Source organism: Pseudophryne corroboree, chromosome 1, assembly GCF_028390025.1.
Source record: "Pseudophryne corroboree isolate aPseCor3 chromosome 1, aPseCor3.hap2, whole genome shotgun sequence".
Taxonomy (NCBI): Eukaryota; Metazoa; Chordata; class Amphibia; order Anura; family Myobatrachidae; genus Pseudophryne; species Pseudophryne corroboree.
Window position 1 is genome coordinate 573,337,672 of NC_086444.1, and position 19,038 is coordinate 573,356,709.

Below are 19,038 nucleotides of genomic sequence, written 5' to 3' on the forward strand. Positions count from 1 at the left end.
CAAATTTTATAGTTGATAGAAAGTGCTAAAAGGAGATTTGCTGTTATTTAATAAATAGAGGTAATAGTTAAAGAATAGAACAACACACGGCTTGTCCGAGAGACGAGGCAGCCAGTGTGCAGTGTGGATTGCGGTAGATGATCAGGGATCATCTACATTGATAAAATATATATTGTGTTACGGTGGATCCTTTGCATTGCGTACACGTGTCGCTAACAAAGACTAGTGTACGCAATCCGAAAGGCAGGACGCACGCAGCGTACATTACGCAACGTAGCGTCTGGTTACGCCCACGTAGCTCAAGTTGTGATAAAGTTGAATTAGCGCAAAAGCGATAAGTAGCGCAAAAGCGATAAGTGGCGCAAAGGCGATAAGTAACGCACAGCGGTAGATAACGCGACGCGGTAAATAACGCAAATCTATTTTTGGAAAATCTGAAATTTAGTTTAACAGATCCTGCTCCTAATTGGTAACACTCTTGGCCTGAAGACAATTTCTGCGCAGAAATAGATATAGAAACAAAAGTGTACATGTGTTGAGTGAGTGTGTTTTGTATACAAAAGTTTATATAACTTTAAGGTGGAACCAAAAGGAAAGTCGGGTACTCGTTAAGGAACATACGTATAAGTGACATATACGGTGGCCAGGGAGGCATCTCTGGTTAAATAATATTTGAGCATTAGAGTATAGCGGACCATAAGGTAACAAGACCAGGAGGTCATAAGGTAACAAGACCAGGAGGTCATAAGGAACAAGACCAGGAGGTCATAAGGTAAAAAGGTCCGCTATAAAAGTCCAGTGGCACAACGCCTGGGGTGTTGGTGCAGAACCCATATAGGCCATTAAGCTCTGGCTGAAGGAATTCGCAGCCGAAATTTTCGATTCCACTGGTCGCTCCGCACATAAGATTAGTTGCTTATGTGCTGAACGATTGTACCGCACGTAATTGTGTGCATTAGTAAACCTGACCGGTACTATTTGTGTACGAAGGTCATAAACGCTATTTGTACATTCTGACGTGATTTGTGTAATTTTTTATTTTTGGAAGGGAAGTTCGCTGGTCACTCAGGAACTATCTAACAACCCCAACGTTTACTGGAAAGAGTAAGTGTCCTGCGGGTATCCCTCATATGTTCCAGTAAACTGAAGGTTCCATAGGGGCCCTGTATCGAGTACGCCAGCACCACGTCGGTGTGATCAGGTCGTATTGGTCGAGGTGGGCGAGTGAGTGGGGTACTCGGTAAACCGCCACCGCCGGCCTACTGCGGAGTAATTTGGTTGTCTGTAAAGGCTTGCTGAAAACCTTGATACAGAAAATCCAAGGAGGACTAAGCAACACCTACAGACGATGGGGGCCAGTTGCTCAGGTAGGGGGCGATCAACCCTGGTTCAGGTTGATTCTGTGAACCGACCAGTTGGGTCGGCACGATATGTAATGTGTGAAAAATATGGAATTCACACCGAATCTTTATGTGATGAATGGGAGAGAATGACTGTTCAAGACAGAGACAAGTTCCCAAGAATAGGTAGCTTCAGTCCGGAAGTGTTACAAAATTTAAGGAGGAGGATATGTCTCGTAAAATCATCAAAGAGACGAATTCAGCATCATGATTACTTACAGTTATGGCACCAGGAAGGTGAGATACAGAGAGGTTTGGCTCTGGCGGCAGGATCTGGGGCAGTCAGGAAGTTGATTGCCACAGCTCCTCCTCCACCATATATTGCAGGAGAGAAGTTGATTGCGGAGAGAAACGCACTGGGTTGTAAAACACAAACTCTTAGTAACAATGTAAATGTTAATGATGTTAACCAAATAACTCATGCAAGTATTAACCCGTGCAAGTTGTACCCTGTTTTGAACCTTCCTCAGGAGTGTGAACAAGAAGACGATTCGGCAACGATTTCAGCGCTCTCTCTAGCGGCCACCATAGCAGAGACCACAGTAGGCACAGCACCACCCACGAGATTAGTGAAGGCCCCTAGCGGAGGGATAGGTGAGGTCGTGTCAGCGGGTAAGTACGGCACCATGCATTACACTGAAACAATTGTACCACAAGTTGTAGAATCTACACAGAATGAAGTTGTTAGAATTGCTCCTGTAAAGGTGATAGTAGTTCCCAATGGGAAAACAGATGCATCAGGAGTCACACCCGTCAGGAACATTGCCATGTATTGCCCGTTAACTAGAATGGAATTGAGGACCATAGTGTCTGAATTCCCAGAACCCAGAAAGGATTTAGTGGCAAGCCAAAAATACATCAGGGATTTAGGAAACACTTTAGAGCCCAATAATAAGGATTGGCAGATAGTGTTAAGAGCTTGCTTACCTCCCAGTGTCGACTCAGTTAAATTCTTAGCTGATTGTCTATTAGATAAAGATGTACCACTTACAGATGTGTACGACCAGGATAATGTAAAAAGGATAAATTTGCAGCTAAAAGAATATTTCCCAGCCGTTGCTAAATGGAATAAACTATTCTCCATTAAACAAAAGGAGTCTGAAACGGCAGCAGAATATTTCCACCGGGCATTATCAGAAATGGCAAAATACACTGGTATAGAAGACATAAAGACCAACCCAAACCATCGAGAAGTAGCAGTATCTGTACTGATGGATGGTTTGAAAGAAACATTAAAGGCTAGGGTACAGACCACGCAGCCATGCTGGCGAGGTCTGTCAGTGTCCACTTTGAGAGAGGCTGCTGTTGATCACGACAAAAACATCACTAGGCACAGGGAGTCGCAAAGTGATAAGTTGATGTCCGTAAGTATACAGGCGCTGACCACAAGGCAGCCTGCGTATGTACCACCGAATCCTGTGGATAAGGCAAGTATGATAACATGTTTTTCTTGTAACAAACCAGGACATTTTGCACGAGACTGTAGAGTAAGAAATGTACAAAGATCTTTTCAACCCCCTAGACAACAACACCACACACGACATTGGGAGCAGGGTCCACAGAGGCGGAGTTTTGAGCCACATACAGGGGAAACAAAAAGATATCCCCCAAACAGAGATTGGCATGCCTCTGGTAGTTCCCAGCTAACCCCCGCACAAGTAGTTGCTGCCAATGGGATTCAGGGCGGTCAGCATACCCAATAGGGGTGTGGCCATACCTGTAATCTGCAACCAGTTAAATTGATTGCCAGTCTTGGAAGCGAACCAGAGATTGCAATCAATGTGGCTGGTAAAACTTTAAACTTTCTTGTAGACACAGGGGCGGCCAAGTCAGTGATAAATTCGACAGTGGGCATGAGAACCACTGGTAGGACAGTTCCAGCCATAGGAGTAACAGGAGTAGTCCAGCACTACCCTGTTAGCAAACCAGCCGAGATTACAATAGGGCCTCTGCACACCAAGCATTCCTTTTTGCTGGCTGCATCGGCACCGACCAATCTCCTGGGAAGAGACTTACTATGTAAAATGGGTTGCGTCATTTATTGTACTCCTGAAGGTGTATTCTTGGACATACCTGAGAATCACGCTCAAGAAGTACGAGATATGTTAGACTCCCCATCAAAATTAATGTCACATTCCATTATGACAAATAGGAATCCATCCCAGGTAGAAGAGATGACATCTCAGATACCAGATTCACTTTGGACAAAAGATGGACAAGACACTGGATTAATGGCAAACGTAGCTCCAGTAGTAGTGCAAGTAAAAGATGGTAGGATAGCTCCAAAAATCCCACAGTATCCTCTGAAGCCAGAGGTGGAGTTAGGAGTTTTTCCCGTAATAGAGCGCTTGCTACAACAGGGCATTCTAGTAAGAACGTCCAGCACAGCAAATAGTCCCATCTTCCCTGTTAAAAAGAGTGGGGGGAGGGGTTACAGGCTAGTGCAGGATCTAAGGGGGATTAACAAAATAGTCGAGAGTCAGTTCCCCGTAGTGCCTAATCCAGCTGTCATCCTAATGCAAATTCCTCCCACTGCCAAATTTTTCACTGTTATTGACCTCTGCTCCGCTTTCTTTTCGGTACCTCTGCACCCTGACAGTCAATATTTGTTTGCATTTACATACAGAGGAGTCCAATACACGTGGACTCGATTACCCCAAGGTTTCATAGATAGTCCAAGTATATTTTCTCAGGCTTTGCATGATTGTTTACAGTCTTTCCAACCGGAAAGTGGATCAGTGTTGATACAGTATGTGGATGATCTACTACTGTGTTCTGATTCATTGGAGGCATCCCTGAAAGATACGAAACAGCTCCTGTTTCATCTTTCAGACACAGGTCACAAGGTCTCCAAAGACAAGTTGCAATTATGCCAAGCTAAGGTAAAATACTTGGGACACTGTCTAACACAAGGACTGAGACACCTGACCGCGGATAGAATCCAAGCCATTAGAGACATGACACTACCACAAACCCAGCAACAGATCAGAACGTTTTTAGGAATGTGTGGGTATTGCCGTAATTGGATCCCAGGGTTTTCCATATTGGCACTACCTCTGCAGGAAATGGTCTCCTCAAACAAACCTGATCGGATTTCGCATACAGACGAATCTGAAACGGCATTTGAGAGACTCAAACAGTGTCTAACACAGGCACCTGCACTAGGTATGCCAGACTATGGGAAACCCTTTGAACTATACGGAACAGAAAGTGCTGGGTGCGCAGCAGGTGTACTAACACAAAAACACGGTGACGCCAGCAGGCCAGTTGCATACTACAGCGCTCAGCTAGATACGGTAGCGCGGTCCCTCCCCACATGCTTGCGTAGCGTTGCGGCGATAGCATTGCTAGTGACGAAAAGCGAAGATGTCGTGCTAGGCCCACCTCACTCAGCCCAGGTTGCTGAACTGGTCGCCCTAACCAGAGCATGTGAATTGGCTAAGGGTAAGTCTGCCAATATCTACACCGATTCTAGATACGCGTTCGGGGTAGTCCATGATTTCGGAGCCCTATGGCGGCTCAGAAATTTCATGACGGCAGCTGGCACACCGATAGCGCATGCAGCGTATATAAAAAGGCTTCTAACAGCGATACAGGAACCCGACAGAGTGGCTGTTATCAAATGTAAAGCACATACGTATAGCCAAGACCCAGTATCCCTTGGTAACAGCCGAGCAGACGAAGCTGCAAAGCTTGCAGCTGCTACCCCCATACGGACAGACACCACACAGTTGATGGTATTTAATACCATCAACACACAGAAGTTGTGTGAGATGCAGAGTTTGTGTTCCACTCAAGAGAGAGCAGTCTGGAAGGCAAAGGGATATGGCCAGGAGCCCTCAGGGCTCTGGACGGATGGACATGGTAAACCAGTGGCCCCCAGGGCATACCTTCCATGTCTGGCTGAAGCAGCTCACGGGCTGACTCATCTAGGCAAGGAGGGGATGTGCAAATTGGTAAGAGCATACTGGTGCGCCCCAGGATTCTCCTCTCATGCTGGTAAAAGAGCAATGTCATGCCTTACCTGTCTGAGAAAGAATATTGGAAAGGCAATACCTACAGAACCCTCCCATATCCCACCTGCCGGCGGCCCTTTCCAAGTAATACAAATTGACTTCATCCAATTGCCCCCATGTAGAAACTTAAAGTATGTACTTGTCTGTATAGATGTTTTCTCGAATTGGGTCGAAGCTTTTCCAGCAGCTACAAATACCGCTATGTTTACAGCTAAGAAAATTGTGCAGGAATTTGTATGTAGATATGGTATCCCTAGAATCATTGAAAGTGATAGGGGTACCCATTTTACAGGTGATGTCTTTCAAGGAATGTGTAAGTTGATGGGAATTGATAGCAAGCTGCACACTCCGTACCGTCCACAGGCGAGTGCGAAGGTCGAAAGAGTGAACAGCACTATTAAAAATAAATTGAGTAAAGTAATGGCAGAGACAGGATTGACGTGGCCAGAAGCTTTACCCATTGTTTTGTATAGCATCAGAACCACTCCCAGGTCCCCTCTTAATCTGTCTCCTTTTGAAATTCTGTTTGGTCGACAACCGCATGTCATGATTAACCCTCAGGATGATTTGAAATGTAACAATGAAGTAACTGTAAAGTACTTGATTAACATGAGTAAGCAGTTGAGGAGTCAAAATGATAATCTGAAGTTGGTGATTCCTGATTTACCAGATAGTAATTGTCATGACATTGAACCTGGGGATTATGTAATGATACGAAATTTTCTACGCTCAGGTTGTCTTATTGATAGATGGGAAGGACCATACCAGGTCTTATTGACTAGCACCACAGCATTGAAGGTTGCTGAGAGAGAGACTTGGGTCCATTCATCCCACTGCAAGAAGGTTGCTGACCCAGAGAAGTCCCGTGATAAGGAACAGACGGTAGAGGTTGTATCACTGGAGTGTCTGTTCCAGGAGGACTGAGGCGGCACCTGAGCCTTGAAGATCGAAAGCAGTTGTCGACTCCCTTCTCCCTTTTATTGTTTTTCTCCACTTCCCATCCCTTCTCCCTTGATATTTCTTTTTCCCCTTTCTCATTCTTCTCCATTTCCTCCTCAAAGATGGACTTGCCCAAAGAGACTGTGATCCGGATTTTGATGTTAACCATGATGTTGACCAGAGCAGTCTGTTCCAGCGAGAGTACCATAGAGGTCGAGAGAGGTTCTGGAATGGGTTCCGATTATGATGATGGAGGCGTAGTTTTCCAAGATCAACCAATCCAACAAGCAAAGGCGAGTATCAGAAAACGATCCGATAGAAGAAATTGTGATGGATTGTTAGCTGAGGAAAATTGTATCTGTAGGCTCTGTGGTAATCTGGTTGAAGATGGATGCATAAAGCAATGCCAATCTAGTTTTAATATCCATATGGACCGGCATCCATTGAGTGACTATCACTCTCTAGTGGGTAACGTGTTGAACCAAACAGATTGTTGGGTATGCTCTCAAGTACCTCAGGGTCACAGCAAATCAGGGCTAGTACCATTTCCTTTAACGTTAGGGGAGGTACTTGAGCTAAGTGGTGGGAGACCGGTGGACCGGAGGTTTAACATCTCCAGCCCTCCCAGTTTGAAGCTCCACCAATACCATGTGGATAGGTCCCTCTTATGTTTTAACATCTCCAATCCTAGAAAACCGGGAAATTGGGAAGTGTCATGGAGCAACCTTACCATGACCTTTTCACACAGAGCAGATAGAATGCCTACAGATACAGAGCTTGTACGCCACATAGCCAGTAGAGGAAAATCTTTCCGGTATAGGTATACCTTAGGAAATAGAATTACTAAAGTTGGAGAGGTATCACCAGGATACTGTGCACATATCGTACAAACCGATACATGTATTAGACAGATGGAAGAATTAGGGTCAGGAGATTTCACCTGGAAGGTTTGTAACATGGTCATGTCCTTCTCCGTCCCTTATGTTCTCCCCGATGATGCATATTTCATATGCGGGAGAAAGGCGTACAAGTGGCTTGCCCCAAACTCTGAAGGATTGTGTTATATTGGAAAAGTATTGCCTGAAGTGATGACTGTAACACATGACAAAATGAAGGACATACACCGTGGTGCCCAAGCTCCTTATACTCACACTCACTACGAACACCGAGTTAAAAGACAACTGTCAGAAAGGTTAGAGCATCCGGCCTCTGATCTTATCCATGAATCCACCGGGATTCAGGTTCTGGTAGCGTTAGATTTCACTCGTACCGCTCGAGGAGTGATGAATTATAAATACATTTCCGCACTCGCCAATTTGTTAGATAATATCACTGAAATGTATGATGACACGTTTAGATACACTGGAAGAGAACTTCAAGCTTACAAAACAGAACTAGTTCAGCATAGGATGGTTCTTAATTACCTTACAGCAGTAACAGGCGGATATTGTGTTACATTGGCAACACAGTACGGTATAAAGTGTTGCACGTATATCACAAATAACACCGAGGATCCGGTAGAGGTCATAGACCAAAAGATGGACGATATTCTGCAATTAAAGTGGGAATTTCGTCGGAAACACAATCTCACCCTTGCTGCTGTAGGTAATGAGCTGACTGGTTGGGTGTCATGGTTGAACCCGCGAAATTGGTTCTCCGGTTTAGGAGACTGGGCTCAAGGAGTCATAATGGATGTTGGAAAGTTTCTCCTATGTATCTTAGGTGTTGTTATATCTATTGGATTGATATTTAGATGCGGGCAGGCTTTGATGAGGTGCAAACAAAGTACGAAAGTGATGAGCTTGAGGAGTGAGGAAACTGTAATTAACCTGGATTTGATTTATGACCCAATGCTAGAAACCATGACGTAATGATGTAATGAGTATACGGTCCGTCTTTCACCCATTTCTATGTTTTCCTCCGAGGTACAAAGACCCACGTAGACGAAGGACCTGATGAGCCAAGGGGCCGACAACGGAAAGATGGAAAGAAGAAGAGCAGACGACCTGATATACAAGATTTTATGGACAATGCCATGGGTACCCCAGTTTCCCTAGGAACTTTAAAATCACGCTAGCCCAACATTTTTTGTAAATCCATGGACGTTGTTTGCTTTACTCACGATTTATGAGCAAAAGCACAAAGAAGAAGACTGCAACCAAACGACACCAATCAAGACCTCAATCGACGAACGTACATTAACCTGACATAGAATATCATTGCATTTTTCGTAAGTGTTCTTTATCTTCATCTCTGCAACCCTCAGGTAATAACACACATAGTCGATAGGGAATACAGGCACAGATAGCAGCAACCACATACCCCCCCAATTCATGTATCATCAACTAAAATGTGCATCCCCATTGTGTTACAACCACAGCCGAAATGAGCTCGGTAGAGTTTGACAGCCCATCCACAGACCTGTACCACAGGATAAGAAGGAATTCAAATGTATACTTCGCAATACCTCGAAGCTTGATTTACCACACGTACGGCACGATGATACATGACCCCCCCAAACATGGACTCATACACACATGCTCCTGCTTTCTCACTAGGTCATACTCTCTTCACACCTACTCCATTCTTCCTCCTTTCCCCACCATGGAAATCAATTAACCCCTGACTTACATTTTTCTCCTTAAATATTTTGTGGCAGTTATTATTGACTGCCAAAGGGTGGACTGTCGAAGTCAGAAAAATGTCTCAATGCACACTGCCATATTTGCACCGCACACTGGTCCGTGCTGCGCATGCGTATGCTCTCCCGTGGAAGCGCATACCCGCAATAGCGTGCACTCGCACGCGCAGTATGCGCATTTACGGTAGAGTTTATGTGATCGTAGCGTGCGACTCATTCGTTACAAAAGTTCACAATTAATGTCGTTTATAGATCATGTTCCCCTCAATAGTTTCTGTAAGTTTGGTTTAGATAGAATGTCCCTGAGCGGAGGAATCCCTCTTTGTATTGTACGAAGGGTCTAACAGGAGTCATACAGCAGTATTTGGTACCCATCGGAAGAGTATTTAATTAGCAATATTCCGGTGTTGGTTTGGAGCGTATTAATCGCTCGTGCGAATAGTTATGAACATAAGAAGTTTATGTCCATTTCTATTATTTACCCATACTCAGGTATGCGGCGGGAAACCCAGTTTCCCACCCACCTGAGCCGTTTAAACTCAGCACAGCCCACCTGTATGAATCAACCTATGACCTTTGGTTACAGTACAGGGCCGAATTCCTGTGTCCAATAAACTGAAGGATTGTAGGACCAGGAGATTGCATTGTGTGTGGGGCATAAATAGGCAGGCCGACCACATCCAGCTCTCACTCTCTCATCAACGGTTATCTGCTGATAATCGGGAGCTGGATATCGAGGCGCAGGCGATCATACCCTTTGTGCGTAAGTTCTCTCCGTAATCATTGTCTTTCTGTGAGCCAATTTCTCTCTCTCCCTCTGTGTCTATCTCTCTCTCTCACTATTTTCTCTTTTCTCTCGTAACTCCCCTAGACTAAACTTTATAGTATTGTATTGTATTGTGTTAGGCCAGGATAGTATTGTAGTTTATCCCTTAGTTAGGTGTTTGGTTAGGAAGTCTTTGTTATATTGTAGTGTATCATTTGTACTGTGTTACTCTTTTACAAGTATACTAGATATAATACAGATAATAGGCTTTGGAACCCTAAAACAGTATCTGTGTATTTACTATAGTGTTAAGTGTTCACTTGAGCGTCGGTGACGCTCAAACAGCTTTGTAGGTAGTCAGGTTACACAAAGTTGCATTTACACCCTGTATTCACATTAAGGTATATAGCGCATTACATTGTTAAAAGGTTTAAATATAAAGGTATTGTGCTGTGAGCGTCTGCACCGCTGGTGACCTCCTCGTGGTCTCGAGCGTACGCTACGTTACAGCGAATCTTTCCCCTAGACATAACCAATAACGTGTCCTGTGATCGCTGGGCCGTGAGCGAACGTGACGCTTGAGCGTCTCGCCTACGGCTGAGCGATCGTTACGCAAATAGCGTACCATTACGGTATTTCTTAAGTAAACAGCGTATAGTGTTCTTAGCTTCATAAGGGTTGTTTATACGACATAGGAATTTAGCATTGTCAGTAGGCAGCGCTGAAACGCTGCCTACCAAGCTACAGTCTGAGTATTTATTGATTTATCCCAATTGCTGCCATTGGAGGATATATATATATATATATATATATATATATATATATATATACACACACACACATACATATACACACATACATATACACACACGCAATCCCTATGGATGGGCTCACTATAGATGCTCTCACACATTGTAGTGGCTGCCCTGGGGCCGGTGTGTGAGAGCAGTGGGCTGCTGTTCTGATGATCCTCAGAGAAGCAGGTTGTGGGGTCAGTGCTGGAACTCAGCTGCTGCTGCTGCCTACGGTGTCTGTGTCTGTGTATACTCAGCTCTTGTCCTGGCATGTGAATGGGGAAGAGCCGTGGGGGGCGCTGTTATGCACAGCCAGATATACAAGTCCCACCCCGCTGACTGTCTGGGACACTGCAAAACTTTCCCAAGGTTTCCCCAGCCTGGGAGAGACTGAGCGCAGACACTCACACAGGCTTCTGCAGCGACGCTGGGAGCGAGGCACATGGAGATAGCTGCTGTATGTATGCCAGTGACCGGGAGAGGAAGAGGATGCAGCAGTGTTGGGAGTGAAGAGGGGGGACACCCGGGGCGTATACCCCCTAGATCCCCCTAGTTACGGCCATGCCCGAAATCTCTTGAGCTGTCATCAGTTCCCACACATCTAAACATTTTTAAAGTCTCACTGACACAGTCCTTCAGTCTTTCAGGTAGAGAAGGCTGAAAAAGAGGATCTCTGTAATGGTTGGTGGAATCCACCATTCTGCTAGAAAGTTGTTGTTTTTTTGGTTTAATAAAACAAATGAAAAATAGCCCTAGAGATGGCCATTACCAACCTGGAGCTAATTCAGCATCCATGCTAGGACTGAGCACAGTTCAACCTTACTGCTGCATGGACACTGAACCATGTGCCAAAGGAACAGGTTTGCAATATGGGCATTAGATAACCTAACTCAGTGACCCAACTGTTCTAAAATCAAAGGAGTTTTGCTAGCAGCCAATAGGTCAGCATTGTAAAATGGCAGTATATGCACCAATATGCCTCATGTGGTTAACACATGAGCACCAACAATGGCGCCCATCACTGAACCTTCATGCACACGTTACAAGATTTTAGTCCCATCTTTTGAGTCACTGACTTTGATCAATAGCTAAATGCGCTGCTAGCAGAAGTGTCTGCATCAGCAAAGTCTCCTTTATAGATCAGATTTTTTTCCAACAGTCATTTAAAACAAAAATAGGATTTTAAATACCTATCGGTAAATCCTTTTCTCGTAGTCCATAAGGGATATTGGGGACAGATTAGTACGATGGGGTATAGCCAGTGTACTTTAAATTTCTTCCACTGGGTGTGCTGGCTCCTCCCCTCTATGCCTCCTCCTACAGCTCAGTTACAGGTAAAACAGTGCCCGAAGGAGAATGACATACTTGAGAGAAGGAACATAACAACAATAAGTGTGGTGAGATTTACACACCAGCACACCATAACATAACCGGGCCAGCAACAGGAACTGCAACAGCTGAACAGGTAACACATAACAGAGAACCTGCAGAAAGTCACCACACAGAGGCGGGCGCCCAATATCCCTTATGGACTACGAGAAAAGGATTTACAGTAGGTACTGAAAATCCTATTTTCTCTAGCATCCATAAGGGATATTGGGGACAGATTAGTATGATGGGGATGTCCCAAAGCTTCCAGAACGGGCGGAAACGAGCGGGGACATCTGCAGCACCACCTGCCCAAACTGGGTATCTTCTTTGGTCAGGGTATCAAACTTGTAGAACTTCACAGAGGTGTTCTTCCCCGACCAGGTTGCAGCTTGACATAGTTGCAGGGCCGAGACTCCACGGGCAGCCGCCCAGGAAGACCCCACTGATCTCGTAGAGTGGGCCTTTAGAGACTGTGGAACAGGTAAGGCTGCCGAAACATAGGCCTGTTGGATAGTAAGCCGAATCCAACGAGCAATGGACTGCTTTGAGGCAGGACAACCCTTTTTCTGTGCATCATAAAGCACGAACAAGGAATCCGTCTTTCTGATCCGAGCCGTTCTCTCGACATAGATTTTCAAGGCTCGCACTGCATCCAATGCCTACGGAGGAGCACAAATGCCAGAACTGGACGGAATCCCAATAGGTTGATTCAAGTGAAACGCGGAGACCACCTTCGGCTGGAACTGCTGTCTAGTCTGGAGCTCCGCTCTGTTCTCTTAAAAGACCAAGTAGGGACTTTTACACGATAAGGACCCCAATTCTGAGACACATCTAGCAGAAGCCAGGGCCAGTAACAAGACAGTCTTCCACGTAAGGTACTTGTACAAACCAGGAGGACTGTAGAAAGCTTAACACCACATGTAAATCCCAAGGTGCCGTAGGCAGCACAAAACGGAGGTTGTATGTGAAGCAGCCCTTGCAAGAAGGTCTAAACTTCTGGCAGGATAGCCAACTTCTTCTGGAAGAAGACAGAAAGAGCTGAAATCTGGACCTTAAGGGATCCAAGACGTAAGCCTTTATCCACGTCAGTCTGCAGGAAACGAAGGAATCTTCCCAAGTGGAATTCTGCAGATGGATATGTGCGTTCCTCGCACCAAGAGACATATCTCTGCCAGTTATAATGACAGTGTTTTGATGTCACAGGTTTTCTGGCTTGCACCATAGTGGCGATGACCTTTTTGGAAAGCCCTTTGTGAGCTAGGATATTCCGCTCAACTTTCATGCCATCAAACAAAGCCGCCGTAAGTCCGGGTAGATGAATGGTCCTTGCTGAAGATCTCTTCTTAGCGGTATAGGCCAAGGGTCCTCTATGGACATGTCCAGAAGAGCCATGTAATACATTCTTCGGGCCAATCCGGGGCAATCAAGATTGCTTGCACTCCTTGATGCCTGATCCGCTTGAGGATCCCGCTTGGGATCAACGGAATCGGAGGAAATAGGTAGAGCAGCTGGTAAGGCCTAGGCGACGTTAGCGCATCCACTGCGCTCGCCTAAGGGTCCCTGGTTCGCGAGCAATAGCAGCGAAGCTTCTTGTTGAGGCGAGAGGCCATCATGTCGATCTGTGGGCAGCCCCACCTGTCGATCACCTGTTGAACACCTGAGGGTGTAGTCCCCACTCCCCTGGATGGAGACTGTGGCGACTCAGGAAGTCCACTTCCCAGTTGCACACTCCCGGAATGAAGATTGCGGACAGTGCTCTTGCATGTCTTTCTGCCCAGAAGAGTATTCTTGACACTTCTCGCATGCAGGCTCTGCTTTTTGTCCCTGCTTGTCGACTGATGTATGCCACAGCCATGGCGTTGTCCGACTGAACCTGGATCGCCCGATCCCGGAGCATAGGGGAGGCCTGAATCAGAGCATTGTAGATGGCCCGAAGTTCCAGGATGTTGATCGGAAGTAGGGCCTCCTGGGCAGACCACCTGCCCTGGAACTGCGCCCCATGGCTGACAGCTCCCCATTCTCTCAAACTCGCGTCCGACCAGAGGAGGATCCAATCCTGAATCCCAAAGCGTCGAGCTTCCAGCAGGTTGGAAGACTGTAGCCACCGCAGGAGTGAATTCCTTGCCTGGGGCGACTGCCGAATCATCCCGTGCATCTGAAGATGGGAACTGGACCACAATTGTTCAGGATGTCCAATTGGAAAGGTCTGGCATGAAACCTTACAAACTGTATCGCCTCGTACGAGGCCACCATCTTTCCCAACAATTTTATGCAAAGATGAATGGATACCCGAGCAAGTCGGAGCATCATACCAAGAAACAGGATCCGCTGAGACGGTTCCAGTTGGGACTTCTGCAAATTGAGGATACATCCGCAGTGAGTCAAAAGTTGGATAGTCCGATCTATGTGGAGCAATAGAAGCTCCCTGGTACTTGCTTTTATCAGGAGGTCATCCAGGTATGGAATTACGTTGACCCCCTGGACCCTGAGCTGAAACATATTTTCCGCCATCACCTTCGTGAACACCATCGGAGCTGTAGACAGGCCGAAGGGTAATGCCTGAAGCTGGTAGTGATTGTTCAGTAGGGCGAACCTCAGACAGGCCTGATGAGGAAGACAAATAGGGATATGGAGGTAAGCGTCCTTGATATCCAGGGACACTAGGAATTCCTCTTGCTCCAGGCCCGCAATCACTGCTCTCAAAGATTCCATCTTGAATTTGAAAACCTTCAGGTAAGGATTCAAGGACTTCAGATTCAGAATGGGTCTCACAGACCCGTCTGGTTTTGGTACCACGAACAGACTGGAGTACCCTTGTCCTTGTTGTTGCAAGGGTACTGGAACAATGACCTGGGACTGGACCAACTTGTTTATGGTCAGTAGTAGCGTACCACGCATATTTTCCAAATCTGGTAAGCCCGATTTGAAAAATCGTTGGGGAGGAGCACTGTCAAACTCCAGCTTGTAACCCTGAGAGATAAGCTCCCTTACCCAAGCATCTTGGAAGGAACCGTCCCAGATGTGGCTGTAGTGACGTAACCGACCTCCCACCACGAGATCCTCTCCGGGTGGGTGGGCACCGTCATGCCGAAGTCTTTGTAGAAGCTGAACTGTTGCTCTGTTCCTGGGAGCCGGTAACGGCTGGTTTCTTAGGCTTACCTCTGGTGCCTCTAGCTGCGTTGGTGGCCCCCTTGGCCCTAGATCGGAATCTGGAGGACCGAAAGGACTGAGTAGACGGGCCCGGGTAGGTACGTCTAACAGGCGGAGCCCCCGAAGGGAGAAACGTGGATTTCCCAGCAGTAGCTTTGGAGATCCATGCATCCAATTCACCCCCAAAGAGCCAGTCACCTATGAAGGGAAGAGGTACCACATTACGTTTGGAGTCAGCAACAATATGGCTCTGCGCGCAGACACAGCCATAGCCTTGGTCCTAGCATTAATATTGCCAATCTCTTTAAGGGAATCACAGAGGACCCTAGCCGTGTCCTGAATGTGTTTCAGGAAAGTTACAGTAGTAACTAAGGTCATATTATCCGAAAGACCTTCCTGAATTTGAGTAGCCCAGGAATGAATGGCATGTGTCATCCAGCAACCTGCAATGACCGATCTTTGAGCTACACCTGCAGCAATGTACAAAGATTTCAGAGTGGTCTCAATTTTCCTATCTGCTGGGTCCTTTACCGTAAAGGAGCCCGGAGCAGGAAGTACCGCCTTTTTAGAAAGGGGAGAGACAGAGACGTCTACTGCTGGAGATTCTTCCCAGAATTTCCTGCCTTCAGGGGCAAAGGGGAATGTATGCAAAAACAGTTTGGACACCTGATATTTTTATCTGGATTTTTCCAGGCTATTTTAAATAAATCATCCAACTCCTTGGAGTCAGGAAATGTGACTGTCAAGTTTGTCTTGTGGGAGGAAAAATGACTGCAGATTATTAGCATCCTCCAGGGGGAGCTTTAACACATCCCGAATAGCCAATATGAGGGGTTCACTTCAACCTGTATATCATCTTCAGTATCTGATAGAAGTGCAGGTAAATCACATTTTTGTGCACCTGTAGTGGACAGGTGTGGGGGGTGGGGGGGGGGGGGGGGGGTTAGCAGCTAGATTTGCCACTGTATGTTGCAGTTCGTGAGTTTTATTAGCATTTGCAGTGAGCTGAGATGACATATCAGACATCATAGTTTTGATAGCCCCCAACCAGGAGGGCTCTGGACTCTCCCCCACATTGTTATCAGCATTTTGTGATGACTGACTACACTGCTCACATGATATTGAGCCAGATGAGCTAGGGGACAATCTAGCATTACACACACTGCATAACTTCTGTTTTACCATTGTGATGATGGAAAACAATTATAATACACATACAACACAGCCTGAAATACTATACAAGCCTGCCCTATTGCATGTGCGAGGAGAAACAGGAGAGAGGACACCAGCGCACCCAACGCTGCACAGCCCCAGTGAGGCTGTCAGCGTTTCACATATACATATAAACAGTGAGACTGTCTAATGAAAAATCCCTCAGAGGGATGATATTTGTGCACAATATAACGGCTCTCCCCCTCTACACCCGGTACCAGTGATCCAGCGTGTGACCGTTATGGAGGAGCTGTGTGAGGCTGCTGCTGCTTATGCAGAGGAAGGCGCCAAAAAGCCGCTGAGCCCGCTCTGATGTAGCTCCGCCCCCCGCTATGGCGCCAGAGCTACTGTGTAATATTTATACTGGCCATGTCTCCTAAGTATTTGTAGCCTTACATAAATGCTTGGTACAAGGTATTTAGCCAGTCTCACGCAGGGGCCACAGCGGGTTCCCCCCCCCCCCAGGAGGGACCCGTATGCCTCACCCGCGCTTCTGCAGCACCGTGAACCGGGAAACCCCCTAGCGGGGTCACCAGTGTGTACTCACCACTGATTATTACCTTCAGGCAGCGTTAGGGGTGTGCAGCATGCAGCGGCAGCCAAGGTGCCATGCCCCGCTGAACAAACAGCCCCTCAGGACGGTGGTCCTGCAGTGGGGAAGCGGCTCTGCACCTCAAGAGGTCGTTGACCGCCCCCCCTAACTCCCACGGTGGACGTATGCTGTAGCCCAAACAGCATACCGAAAGAAATTTAAAGTGCACTGGCTCCTTTGGACCCGTCTACACCCCATCGTACTAATCTGTCCCCAATATCCCTTATGGATGCTAGAGAAATATAGTGATAATATTCTTCTTGAACTTAGTGTATGAAGAATAATGTTGGAATGGACCATAAAAGTAGTGAAAGCTAAAACTTATAGTCTCATAACAATTGCAAGCCACACAGATTCATCAATTCTGATCTATAATAATATATTTATTATTACCAGTTATTTATATAGCCCACACATATTCCGCAGCGCTTTACAGAGAATATTTGGCCATTCACATCAGTCCCTGCCCCAGTGGAGCTTACAATCTATATTCCCTACCACATGTACACACAGACACATTCACGTTAGGGTTAGTTTTGTTGGGAGCCAATTAACCTACCAGCATATTTTTGGAATGTGGGAGGAAATCCGAGTACCTGGAGGAAACCCACACAAACACGGGGAGAATACACAAACTCCACACAGTTAAGGCCATGGTGAGAATCTTATCCATGACCTTAGTGCTGTGAGGCAGTAATGTTAACCATTACACCATAAATACTGCCCCAATATAGCACCCACTCCCCTCTACTTGCTCATCATTAGTGGATTTGAAATCCCTATTTAATACTGAGCTGTCAAGACACTAATCACAGCATTTAGAAGAAAAAAGTGTGTCCTGCACTTCACACAAACTAACATGATAAGGCACAATAAGGCAACGTAACACTCCCATACCTGTGCCCTTGCATGGAGCTCCCTAAGGAGTGCAGAATAATGTTCTTCTAAATCTCTGTTTTGTTTCTGCCAGGAATGTTGTTCTGCTTTCCAATGCTCAGATAGCTTCTTCAGTGAGCCTTCGTGGCTCTGCTGCAGATCTCTCAGCACATCAGCCTTGTTCTTGCAAACATCTTCTAAATTAGACAGCTAGTCAAAGAGAAAGAGCATAAGACACAATAGGGCCAATTCAATTGTGGCACTCGCCAACTGTTGGCTGTCTGAAGGAATTGGCACCTACTGGAGCTATTCAATTGTTGACATCCATTAGCCCAGGCAGTCACATTCTATCAGCCTCAGGAGGTGCGAGAAAAAAATATGTGTTAACAAGTCCATAGTTTGGGCGCCCACAGCGCCCAAACCCGGATTTGTACGCCCGTTCAAGCACTTTAGACCGGTTTAGCCACTTTGAGTGGCTAAACCCAAAGCTGTCAGGAGCCTTAACTGGTAATAGGCGTCTGATCAGAGCAACAATTGAGTAGCTCCGATAGACACTCATTGCTATTATCTAAGATTTAATTAACACCAATGAAACGCTTATTTACTGAAATTCTTAAAAATGAGCAGTGTTATGAATGGATACAATACTCCAGGAGAGAGGGATACTAAACGAAAGAGAGGTGGACACAATTTACTGTACCTTTTCATTAGCTCGGTTCAAGTCTGAGATCAGGACATCTACATTTTCCTGCAAAACCAAGCAGAGTTCTGGCCACGAAAAATTATCCAGCATGCACTCCGGTTGTTTTATCAGCACACAACCCGCTACCAGGCGCTGGTATAAACAGTGCAGGAACGATAACTTCTCCTGAAAAGTATTATTAATGTGTAATATATTTAACAGATATAAAAAGTGACTACATTTTCAAAAAAGATTTATCAGCTAATGTAAGTGACCCATAAATAAAAAATAAAAAAAATCTTTATGTAATGCACACTAATTTAAATGATACAAAATGATATGTATTTAGAGTGGAATAAGTTCTGCAAAATACAGATTTTAGTGATATAGAAGTAATTTATAGAAATACTAGCTGAATGCCCGTGCTTCGCTACGGAATTTCAAGTATTTCCGTGCGCAGAACTTTAATTTTGAAAGACTTCTTGGTAAACTAATTAGACTTACAACAGGACAGACTACACCTGCCGCAGCCAATCTTTGTCAGGCCGCACCCTCGGGCGGGCCTTCCCCGGATTGATGCTGTCAAAAGGCTGGTTCTG

At 45.9% G+C, this 19,038-nt stretch overlaps 1 protein-coding gene across 2 annotated transcripts in view; it reads right to left on the minus strand.

The window, feature by feature from the left end:
* Nucleotides 1-19,038, minus strand: part of CCDC171 (coiled-coil domain containing 171) — a 242,124-nt gene that overhangs the window by 86,588 nt on the left and 136,498 nt on the right. For both annotated transcript variants that reach the window (XM_063914189.1, XM_063914190.1), the window contains 2 exons: nucleotides 18,458-18,625; nucleotides 17,779-17,967 (listed from right to left, as the gene is read on the minus strand). In XM_063914189.1, coding sequence (XP_063770259.1) covers nucleotides 17,779-17,967; nucleotides 18,458-18,625 — 357 coding nt within the window. The remainder of the gene's footprint in view (nucleotides 1-17,778; nucleotides 17,968-18,457; nucleotides 18,626-19,038) is intronic.